Source organism: Fomitiporia mediterranea (assembly GCF_000271605.1).
Source record: "Fomitiporia mediterranea MF3/22 unplaced genomic scaffold FOMMEscaffold_1, whole genome shotgun sequence".
In the NCBI taxonomy this organism is placed as follows: domain Eukaryota; kingdom Fungi; phylum Basidiomycota; class Agaricomycetes; order Hymenochaetales; family Hymenochaetaceae; genus Fomitiporia; species Fomitiporia mediterranea.
The window spans coordinates 9,523,856-9,534,644 of NW_006760386.1; the positions used below are offsets into that span (position 1 = coordinate 9,523,856).

General features: G+C 41.7%; 4 protein-coding genes across 4 annotated transcripts; 3 read left to right on the top strand and 1 right to left on the bottom strand.

The window, feature by feature from the left end:
- Positions 1–509: 509 nt before the first annotated feature.
- FOMMEDRAFT_151489 (uncharacterized protein) lies at positions 510–1,366 on the top strand (the record flags this gene model as incomplete). The annotated part of the gene is made up of 2 exons (XM_007262493.1): positions 510–886; positions 1,258–1,366. The coding sequence occupies 2 exons, from the start codon at positions 510–512 to the stop codon at positions 1,364–1,366; spliced, it is 486 nt and encodes a 161-aa protein (XP_007262555.1).
- A 227-nt stretch (positions 1,367–1,593) lies between these two features.
- FOMMEDRAFT_151490 (uncharacterized protein) lies at positions 1,594–2,116 on the top strand (the record flags this gene model as incomplete). The annotated part of the gene is made up of 2 exons (XM_007262494.1): positions 1,594–1,610; positions 1,669–2,116. 2 exons carry the CDS (start codon positions 1,594–1,596, stop codon positions 2,114–2,116), a joined length of 465 nt encoding a protein of 154 aa, XP_007262556.1.
- A 1,224-nt stretch (positions 2,117–3,340) lies between these two features.
- Positions 3,341–5,029, bottom strand: FOMMEDRAFT_165143 (WLM-domain-containing protein; the record flags this gene model as incomplete). The annotated part of the gene is made up of 3 exons (XM_007262495.1): positions 3,341–4,099; positions 4,175–4,627; positions 4,682–5,029. 3 exons carry the CDS (start codon positions 5,027–5,029, stop codon positions 3,770–3,772), a joined length of 1,131 nt encoding a protein of 376 aa, XP_007262557.1. The 3' UTR covers positions 3,341–3,769.
- A 785-nt stretch (positions 5,030–5,814) lies between these two features.
- Positions 5,815–8,145, top strand: FOMMEDRAFT_144414 (kinase-like protein; the record flags this gene model as incomplete). Its single annotated transcript, XM_007262496.1, has 9 exons — positions 5,815–6,006; positions 6,106–6,315; positions 6,379–6,530; positions 6,591–6,650; positions 6,711–6,791; positions 6,836–6,982; positions 7,044–7,258; positions 7,311–7,387; positions 7,447–8,145. The coding sequence occupies 9 exons, from the start codon at positions 5,815–5,817 to the stop codon at positions 8,143–8,145; spliced, it is 1,833 nt and encodes a 610-aa protein (XP_007262558.1).
- Positions 8,146–10,789: the final 2,644 nt, after the last annotated feature.

Here is a 10,789-nt window from a genome sequence, read left to right on the forward strand (position 1 = left end):
TTTATATACAGTTGTTACATTTCAATTACAAGCAAAGTATAATTATAATTTCGAATTGTAATTGATATATAAGTACATTATTACATTACATTTGCTATTATTAATTACATTTGTTGCGACTTTTTTGTGATGACAGTAACAGTGAAGCACGTTCATTGAAAGAGCACCTAGTATAGGTACTCCATTGACCATATGTTTATTGACCCATAGTACTTCTGCAAGCAAGTGTAAAACTTATCCGCATAGGTGGTTGAGGCACGTGATATGTTCGTAACTGCGCAGAGATTTTATTTATTTATCATCTCTGAAAGTTTGAAGTTATTCTTTCATTTTGAGCCACATTGGCAATCGCACGAGTAGAATTTGCTTGGATTCAAATTTCACACCGTTTTGCACGACCTGGCAGTACTTATCGACCTTGTAGAATCCCTAGTGAGTAACTGAGTTGTCTATGTCAATAATTATTATAAAATTTAAATCACGAACTAACGCAGGCGGCAGCAGTAGGCATGTTGAAATACGCAGGGGTATTGCTAACAAAGGAGCACATCTTCAAGCTCGCGTCGAGTATCTTACAAGAAAACCTTGATGATATACACGACGTGAATACCTTCCTTCGCGCGTATATGACCGTTTGGCGGGTCCTGACCAGAAATCATCCGAAATACTTCATTCACCCAATGTCCATGCCTCGTCGTTCACCGAAGAGTGAGCATTCGCGTTTCCTTCTGGTATGCCGTGTATGCAGGGACCCATACGAGACGCGCATGAACTACGCTAAAATGCCGGCGACGGAAATGGATGCCAACATTCTTGATTGGTTGAAAGAGAATGGGATGGAGTCCCAAGAAATACTTGATCAATGGACGACGATACCCAACCCCGAGTACGATGTATGATATAGTCTAGTGGTGGAGACGGACAGAGCCACTGGTCCTAATGTGATGGCTGCCCTCCTGCAGAGCACCGAAATTCGCATTTGTTCCTATATCGAAATATTCTATGTAACAAATCTACCACTGTTCGCTTATTCTATTCACATCAGCGCATTCAAGGGAGCAAGCAATCTCGTTAGAACAATACAAAAGGTAAAGTGCGTTAGTGATTTAACCTCATAAATGCGCAAAAAGAAGACACTCCTAAAGAAGTGAAATAAATACAGCATATGAACGCCCACTCAACGTCCCAGGAGAAAGGTTAAACTTAAAAAATCAAGAGGGATTGCCCGTTGAAGACTTATGTCTCGATCGTGCTCAGGGCCAGTAGTACCACAGCTCTGCTCCAGCTCCTCTTCCTCGTTCTGGAGCCGGTTGATTGCGGCCTCCAAGGTACAATGGCTTCGTCCTCTGCGGCTCCGGGTGCATAAATATCGCCAATACTAAGCAACGTGTGTGTACCTTTGTACTGCGCTCACCCGAAGTCCGCGACGTCCCATGTCAGCCGAGAGTTGTGTCTCGGGCTACAGTAACAGGATGCTAACTTTTATTTGGTAAACAACTAAGATAGAACATATGGAATAGTTATGGACTGATCATTATCAATCCTAGTACGGTCTACACGCAAAGCTACTTTGCATGAGAACTATTCACAACAATGACATACGATCACGAGTGAGATTGGATGATATGCCGTCAATACATATCGACCCTAAGCTTGTCGAATTCCTAGTGAGTTGTCCACTTCAATAATTTTTAGTCATAAACCGCGAACTAACGCAGCAATAGGCATGTTGAAATACGTAGGTGTCCTGCTAACAAAGGAGCAAATATTCAAGATTGCCTCGAGTATCCTAAAAGAAGATATCGCTGATATACACGACACGAATTCATTTCTTCGCGCATTTGGCTCCGTTCTGCATGACCTGTACAGAAGTAGCCCGGCATACTATATTCACCCGATGGCCATACCTCGTCGTTCACCGAAGGACGAAGACACGCATTTCCTTCTTGTATGCCATGTATACAAAAACTCTCGCGAGACACGCATGAACTATACTAGCAAGCCGGTGACGGACAGAGATGCCAAAATTCTCGGATGGTTGAAAGAGAACGGGATGGAGTCCCAAGATATCCTTAATCAATGGACGACGGTGCCCGATCCCAAATACGATATGTGATATGGTCTGGTGGGGATAGATCAAACGATTGGTGCTAGTGTGAGGGATGTACTCCTGCAACACCGTCCGAAATTCGCATTTGCTAGCATTTGTGCTTGTTCCTTTACCGAAATCTCTATGTAACAAACCTAACACTGTTTACCTATTCCCATCCACATCGGTGCACTCAGGGGATCAAGTAACCTTGTCAGAACAAGACAAACGATAAGGCGCGTTGATGATTTGATCTCATAAATGTGTAAAAAGTATACACTCTACACACCTAAAGCAGTGAAAGAAGTACAGCACATGAACGTCCACTCAACATCCCAAGGGAACGATTACAAAAAATCAAGAGGGGGAGTTTGTTGAAGGACTTACGTCTCGATCGTGCCCGGCGCCAGCCACCCCACACCTCTATTTATTCAAGCTTCCCTTTCTTTTTCCGGAGGCGGTTGATTGCGGCCTCCAAGGCACAAGCACTTCGTTAGTCGCGAATCATCATCGACCCTGGCTCCGACAAGGTATGGTATGGTATTTCCCGGCATGGGTCCCTAAAAAGAAACACCGGGGCTGCTGGTATGTACGTTACAAGATTTTCTAACTAGACTCCTAAAAATCTTGCCCAGCATGTACAGCCGACGCGTATAGCTGCTTGTACTGCACAAGGGCCACTAGTTATTCACAATAATCACGAATACCAGTAGGCTCGTTTAATTTGATTTGACAGAAGGTGGCTCAGGCACGTACTGTTCTTTTCTAGTTGCGCAGAAATTACCCGACAGCCTCGAAACCACCTTCCATCTTAAGCCACATTGGCAATTGTTGCACGAGTAGAATTCGCTGAGATTCAAACTTCACGCCGTTTTGCAAGATCCAAGCAATACCTACCGACCTTGTCGGATTCCTAGTGAGTTGTCCACTTCAATAATCATAAGTCACGAACTAATGCAGAAGTAGGCATGTTGAAATACGTAGGCGTCCTGCTAACAACGGAGCAACTCTTCAAGATTGCCTCGAGTATCTTACAAGAAGGCCTTGGTGACATACACAGCACGAATGCCTTTCTTCGCGCATATGGCACCGTTCAGCGGGTCCTGAACGGAAATCATCCGAAATACTTCATTCACCCGATGAGATACCTCGCCGTTCACCGAAGGATGAGGACACGCGTTTCCTTCTTGTATGCCGTGTATACGAAAACCCTTACCAGACACGCATGAACTACACAAAAAAGCCGGTGGAGGACAGAGATGCTAAGATTCTTGGGTGGCTGGAGGATATTGGCATGGAGTCCCAGGATATGCTTGATCAATGGACGACGGTGCCCGACCCCGCGTACGATATGTGATATGGTCTGGTGCAGAAAGACCGAATCACTGGTCCTGTTTCGGTGGATGTTCTCCTGCGAAACGGTCGAAGCTTGCATTTGCTAGCTTTTGTGCTTGTTTCTGTACTGAAGTCTCTATGCAACAGATCTAACACTGTTCGCAAACACCTATCCATATTAGTACGCTCAAAGGGACAAGTAATCCCTTAGAATAATACCAATAGTAAGCCACGTTGGCGATGCAATCTCTTGAAATGTACAAAAAGAATACAATCCTAAAAGCGGTGAAAGAAATACAACATATGAGCATCTCGTCCACGTTTCAATAGAACGAATACAAAAAATTAAGAGGCATTGCTTGTTGAAGCACTCGCATCTCTATCATGTCCAGGGCCAGCAGTCCCACAGCTTTGTTCAAGCTCCTCTTCCTCTTTCCGAAGCCGGTTGATTGCAGCGTCCAAGGCACGGCGTCTTCGTTCTTCGCGGGTGTCGCTAATTGGTCCAGCGGGAGACAATCCACCAAGGATATAAGCTTGCGCTTCCGACTCAAGGTCGGGTGTTGGTGCTGTGGGTGTATAGACGTCGCCTGTGCCTGACAGTGTATGAGCACCTTCGCGTTGTGCTCGCTCGAAATCCGCGACGTCCTTATTCAGTCGGGAGTTTAGAGTCTTGAACTACAGAGTGTTAAGGTTAATAATTTTTTTTTAAATTATTAAGACAAAACCGCAAAACATGTGGGCTAGACTTGCATTGTTATCGTGTTCGCCCCAGACATTGTGCGCAAGCTCGTGACACAGCACTCGGCGAATGTCCGCGTACAATCGAAATCCATCGTAAACATCTGTACGAAGACGCAATTTGATTGCCTCGCCACGATTAACATTCAGGCCAAGAAGGTCGGGGTGTTCGTGCGGTGCAAACTCTGTTAGGGTACCCACAGAAAATTTGTGCGCCTGTATATAAAGCAACGTTAATAATATAAATAAAGAAATGTATCCAATAAAATGTATCGAGTTGAGCACAACTGACAATAGCAAAAGGTTATAAATACTTGCCTGCATGACGTGTTGAATGGCTGGATCACTAGAGAGCCTCTGTAGCAGCGAGAGCGCGGTATCGGGGGCTGGCAGATGAGGGAGCGGGACCAAATGGTGAAACCTGTAATTTAATGTCGACGAAGAAGTTTGTCCCGTCGAACGTGGCTACACATTAAGAAAGCACATGTCAAGATAATGATGCAATTGTAAAGTACCGACAACACTCGCTTTAGGTAGATTCATCATTCTCCGCCGCGCGAGCACCTCTTCTTTCCTCCGTTTCTCACTCTCGACGCTGTGCATCTCACCCACCTCCTCTGCCTTGGGCCCAATAAGCTGCACTTTCATTCCATCTTTAAAGCCAGCCTGCTCCAGTGTTGTTGTATCTGGAGTAAGACCAGGTTTCTTGCCCTTGTAAAGAAGCTTCTGGAGAGAAGTCGGCACGCCAGTGGCATGCTCGAGCTGATCGTGCAATGCGGCAAGTGTGCTATCGGATACGACACTGAGACGATGCGAGTTGCCCCGATATGAAATAGCGATGTTGACGACGTTTGGAACATCCGCCATAGTCAGTGATAGGAGGTCGAGAGTGGGAGGGATTGTACGCGTACTGCATCGCTGTTTGTGTGTCAGCGACGTGAAGGAAGCTGATCAACGGCACAGGATTGGATTTCATCAGCACGTGCCCGCCACCCAAGAGGGAAAGTACTACTGCTACGGTGCTACTAGACGACCACATCTGAGACAAATTGCAATCCACTTTATTCTGATGATCAGGGACCTGGGTGCTGCACTTCATGGCCGGCTTGAGGTCAAACCTGTCAGAACTGCAGGCTTGCTCATCCAAGACTATCGCTTAGCAAAATACCCTGCCTACGCAAAAAGAAGTCTCTTCATACTGTCACCGTTAAAAAAAAGCAATTCTAAATGCTTATTCAGGCACGTGCCTAAACTTTAGTCTTTGCTTACAACCTTTGCACTGTCCATAAGGTGGGAAAAGGGTATGATAGCATCAATATTGATATTTGTAACGTTCAACACTTGATAACTGAATTTCATGAGAATCACTCGATCCAGTATGTAGTCTTGATTCCGGAAGGATGCGTTAACGTCTTTAAAGCAGGTCCCTTGTCATTTCTCCGCATCACACGTAAAGAGGAAAAGGCTGTCAATTCAAATACCTAATCAAACACTTACCTTCACATATAAGACAGCAAAATGCTATTTTCGACCAGCAAAGTCAGTGTACAGGCAAACTGGCATACACATAAATATACAGCAGTCACACACACTGCGACTCAACCTGACTTCGCAGCCTACAATAGCAGATACGCGGCCATACCTGTGCCCATATGGGGAAGTACAAGCCTCCTATATTAAAGCGACTGGCTGATCTGAACGCTCTTAAATTGCAAGCCGGCCTTGAGTCAAAGATTTCTGAAAAATGGTTAAAACCTGACCTTAACTTGGCGACCTTGGCCCCTGGAAAGCCTCATGCCATAGTTGGGGAACCGGTACAAATAGGGAGTTTTGGCGCCATATATGTACGCTAAATAGATCAGTCTCTTCACTTTATCCCAAACTCATGTACAGCTACACTTTGCACTCGCCGTGGTGTAAAAACTCAACTTCACCTTCATTAGAGAGTGGTGTACAATGAACTCAGGTATGAAGTAGACGGCTCTGAGGGTCGCAAGAGAGAGGTCAACCCAGAGTTTGCAGCTAAGGTGATATGGAAAGGCAAGGACATGAAAGGAAAAGAGAGGAATCAACACGAAAGAGAAGACATGAAATTAAAAGTGCTGCAGGAAGCTAAGAACTTGATGAAAATGAGCCGCGAGCATAGACATATTGTGCGGACCAATCTTCATTCCTTCCTTCTACAAACAAGAATAATACTAAAGTATATCTTGCAGTTGACCTGCTACGGCGTGTTTGAGAGTAACGACTACTGGGTTCTTGTAACCGAATATGCCCAGCTAGGAGATCTCTATGACTATTACCTCAACCTGGATAACGACGAGCATCGCGGTTATCTCATTGGCGAGCTCATGCCACGACATTTTAGGTATGGTTGAGCCGTGTCCGATAAATAAGGATGCGTAGATGGCTAGACTTTTTCATATAGGCAGGTGTCTAAAGCAATTGTATTTCTGCACCACAAAGAATATATACATCGAGACATCAAGTGAGCGGAATAATGAACCCAATGTAAGTTATATGCAATACAACTGATCTTCTTCTCTAGGTTAGAAAACTTTTTCTTATGCCTTAGAGGCGATCCACTAAAAGAAGTCGTTGTTCTCGGTGATTTAGCATTGTACACAAAGTATCACCTTTATCCTACAATTCCCATTGACTTCCTTCTAATAGTTTAGTAAAAATGGAAAAATTCCGCGTCGGAGCAAAGGATGTTTACGGAGCGGAGGGTGAATATGGGTCGCCAAATTATACTGCGCCGGAAATGTTGCTGCATCCCGATAAGCCGTATACAGAGGCAGTGGACATGTGGTCCTTGGGGTAGGTTCTATCGGTTCTATCGGTTCTATTTCATCTGATGTTTATCCTTACCTTTTCCAAGAGCAAATATGTATATTTTCCCGTCCGAAAACTTCCTTTATAATCACGTTGCGATAGAGCTTGGGAAAGACCCAGAAAAATTCACTCCTCAGGAAGCGGCACGCAAAGTAGTAGAAAGTCATGAGAATTTAGACAATGGCTCCAAGGGTTTGATTGACGTACTCCTGAGTAAAGACCCGGAAGGACCATCCTGGATAAAGTTAATGACTCCTGATGGTAAGTCTTATTGGTTCTTTACAGATGGTATAGATGTAGAACATTTTTACAGCAATCGATTTCATGCGAAAATGCTTAGAGCTGGATCCAAGCAAAAGAATGACTGCAAAAGAAGCACTTGGCCACCCTGTAACCTCTCAATCCCGCTCGTCTAATAGTTCGTATTATTAACACTATACATTGTCTAGTGGCTGAATATCAAAGGTGAAAAAGACGGCGTCAGTTGGGACTACGATGCGAAAAAGGAATTCAAAAGACTCGCAAGGAGGGCCGTTGCAGACCCGGAGATACGTAAAAGGCTGCAAAGTCCAAGTGGCCGATCCGAATCTCGACAGCGATCACATGGATTGACCTCAAATGGAACTGACCCACAACTACAGGCTATACGACATCACACTGCTTCGCAGGCCTCCACAAATCGTACTCAAAGCAGAGTTCCGAGCAAATCAGAGGCACATAGTACTGCAAAAGTCTCCCGTGTAGGAAAAGACCAGACGACTCCTACCGTTCGCACAACGAGCAGGGTTCTGAGTGAAGCAAAAGAACATAGGACTAAAAGTGGTCTGAGTACAGGAAAAGACCGGACAGCTCCTACCGCTTGCACACCGACCAAGGTTCTGAGTGAAGCAAAAGCAAATAGGACTGAAAGTAGTGCGAGCGCAAGGAAAGACAAGCCAGCTCCTGCCGCTCGCACATCGAGCAAGGCACCGAGTGAAGCAAAGGGAAATACGACTGCAAGAGAATTAAGCGCAGGAAAAGACCAGACAGGACAGGTTCATCATCGTGTTGGCAGTAATAACGCACCCAAGGCAAGTTCTTCCAATGGCGGTATAAAGGAGGGAGCAGAAGGAATGCGCTCCAGACATACTAGTCAAGTTGACAAGTGAGAGTTACATACAGTGCACTCTGCGGCGTCAAGTCGAACCGATACGTGATTACATAACTGCGATTTGTACATATAAATCAATATTAATTATGAATGAATTCCAGACCACGTATGTTCCTGATAGATATTTAATATGGAAATGAGCTGTGCCGATTACTTATGCTTATGGATCTTTGAATATACCCTAAGAACTTATGTACAATATATCTATTCAAAAAAGTAACACTACATGTTTGTTGCAGGTTGTGCTCAGTGCTCTATGCTCATTCCAATTTATTTTGAGTGCACATGTTTGAGGAGCATTTAAAGGCCAAGTAGCATTGCTTTGCATTTCACAATATGTTACAGGTGTCAGACCAATCAATATTTACTGTGCTGAAGTAGGATCATTGAGACTCTTAACAAATTCTTTAATCAGAAGATCAAGAGCACCCTTCCAGGCCTTCCCAATGTTCCTGGCACCCATTGTCTCAACAGCCCCTCATTGATCACACCTCTCTCTGACTGTCATGGTCCAGCTTACACTGTAAATATCAAAGAAAATATAGCCCATTATTACATGCTAGAATGTTATAGCCTTTTTGAATTAACATGTCCTGTGATAGGGTAAAGGACTGACATTTCTCACTACAGTATGTTATCATATATTGTGTATTTCTCAAGCACCTGGAAAATCCAACAATGTTTGACACTACATTAACATATACTGTAGGACAATCATAATATAATTGTTAATATTAATACACTAGTTTGTTAGGTAATAAAGACAATTATATATAACAAGTTTGTACATTGTGTGGTAATTTGGAACCTTAAATCAAATAGCTATTAGTGTATTGTATAGGGAGAGTCCTGAATCAGAAACCCACTATAACAACACTATAATGACTATTATAGTCTAAAAGGTCCCCTTTAAGGAAGCTAGTAACAGATCTAGTACTACACTCCTTAGGATTATTAACCTGGCTTTAATGGCTGACAGTATCAGGCTAATTGTGCTAAACTGGGTATGTAAAACAGAAACAAGTAGTACTCAAAAAGTAAAGAATGAGAACAACCTAAATGTAGCAGATCTGTACTAAGAGTAAAAGTGTAGTAATTACAGGATTATAGTTCTACAAGCTAGGATTCTATACATATAATCTCTTATATATATGTATACACTTGTATAATTACACACATATATTTCTGTATATAGTATATATAGTATATATGCTGGCCAACATATAACTATATAGATTTACAGTGTAATTATTACTTAAAACACATTATTTATCTTAAAAAACAAATACTTAATATTACTAAAGTAAATAAATAATGTATAGAGCTGTATATCCCTCAGAAATCACTAGAGTGTAACAGAGAGACAATATTACATAACATACTAATGCTCAGAAACACTAAGAGTTAGTGTCAAATACTATACTATTTAAGCAGTTTTTGTAATAGAAAATGTAGTAAATAAACAGTATAATCTTATTAAATGGAAATTTAAAGTAACTACAGTTTATATACATAATTTTTATTTTATTATTTTAAATTTTACTTACTAATCCTAGATTTCTGTATACACTGTATACAGTATAGAAATATACACATATTTTTTGCATCTACATAACTATACAATACACATACACACTATATACAATACAGGTGTATGTGTATAATATACTATACTGTAAAACCTTACTACAAGCTTGTACTCATTAGTGTAAAAGAAAGAAAGTCTGTGTAAATAAACTTACAGTAAATGTTTCTATAGTCCTAATTGCTTGTTGTTAAATAACACCTTATGATTCATGAATATGTTGGACAACATCTAAGCAAGTTGTAAAGCAGTCTGTTACTCAATCAGGGATCTGCTGTAGGATACATTCTGTTTTGACAATAAGTACTATCTAACTGTTCTAGCCTCTAAGGTTGTATCTGATAGTATATTTCTAGTTAAAAGGTCAGTACCCTGTTTCATACAAAGAAACCTGTACTGAAAGTCTTCATATATGACTGAAAAGAAACTTTGTGTACTAATTCAGACACACATTATAATATTGTCTTTGACAACAAGCTATTATTGTATTGTCCATTTATAAGTGGAATATGATAGTAGAAACATATTAGCTTTTATAGTGTCTATTACTTAAGACATGACCTCTAGAGCTGAAAATACCTCTCAGGAGTTAAGATGTCTTTATAGGACTGATTCTATCTCTCTAGAAATTACACAATCTAGTAGTCTTAAAGGACACTATGATCTCTTTAAGCTAGGTCTATTGTCATTTCTTTACATTACAAATGAAGACAAAAGGTTACTAATTTTAGTTTCTAATTACTTACCTGTCTTTACACACAACACAGTAAAATAGTACTTTCAACTGAGTAAAGTTAGTATACAAACAATCCTAACATATGTATAAAAATACAGAAGTTACACATATTATAGTCTAAACTTACTATACTATCTATAATAGAAGGTATACAGTCATCCTTGTACTAAGATAGGTAGTTACTGTTACAGTTTACTACTCTTACACTCTCAGTTCTGTAGGTTCTACACTCTTCTGTACTAGAACTTAGGACTTCTGTCTCTCAGGTGTACTATCTATAGACTATATACAGACTGACTCTCTCTATAACTCTTCCTACTA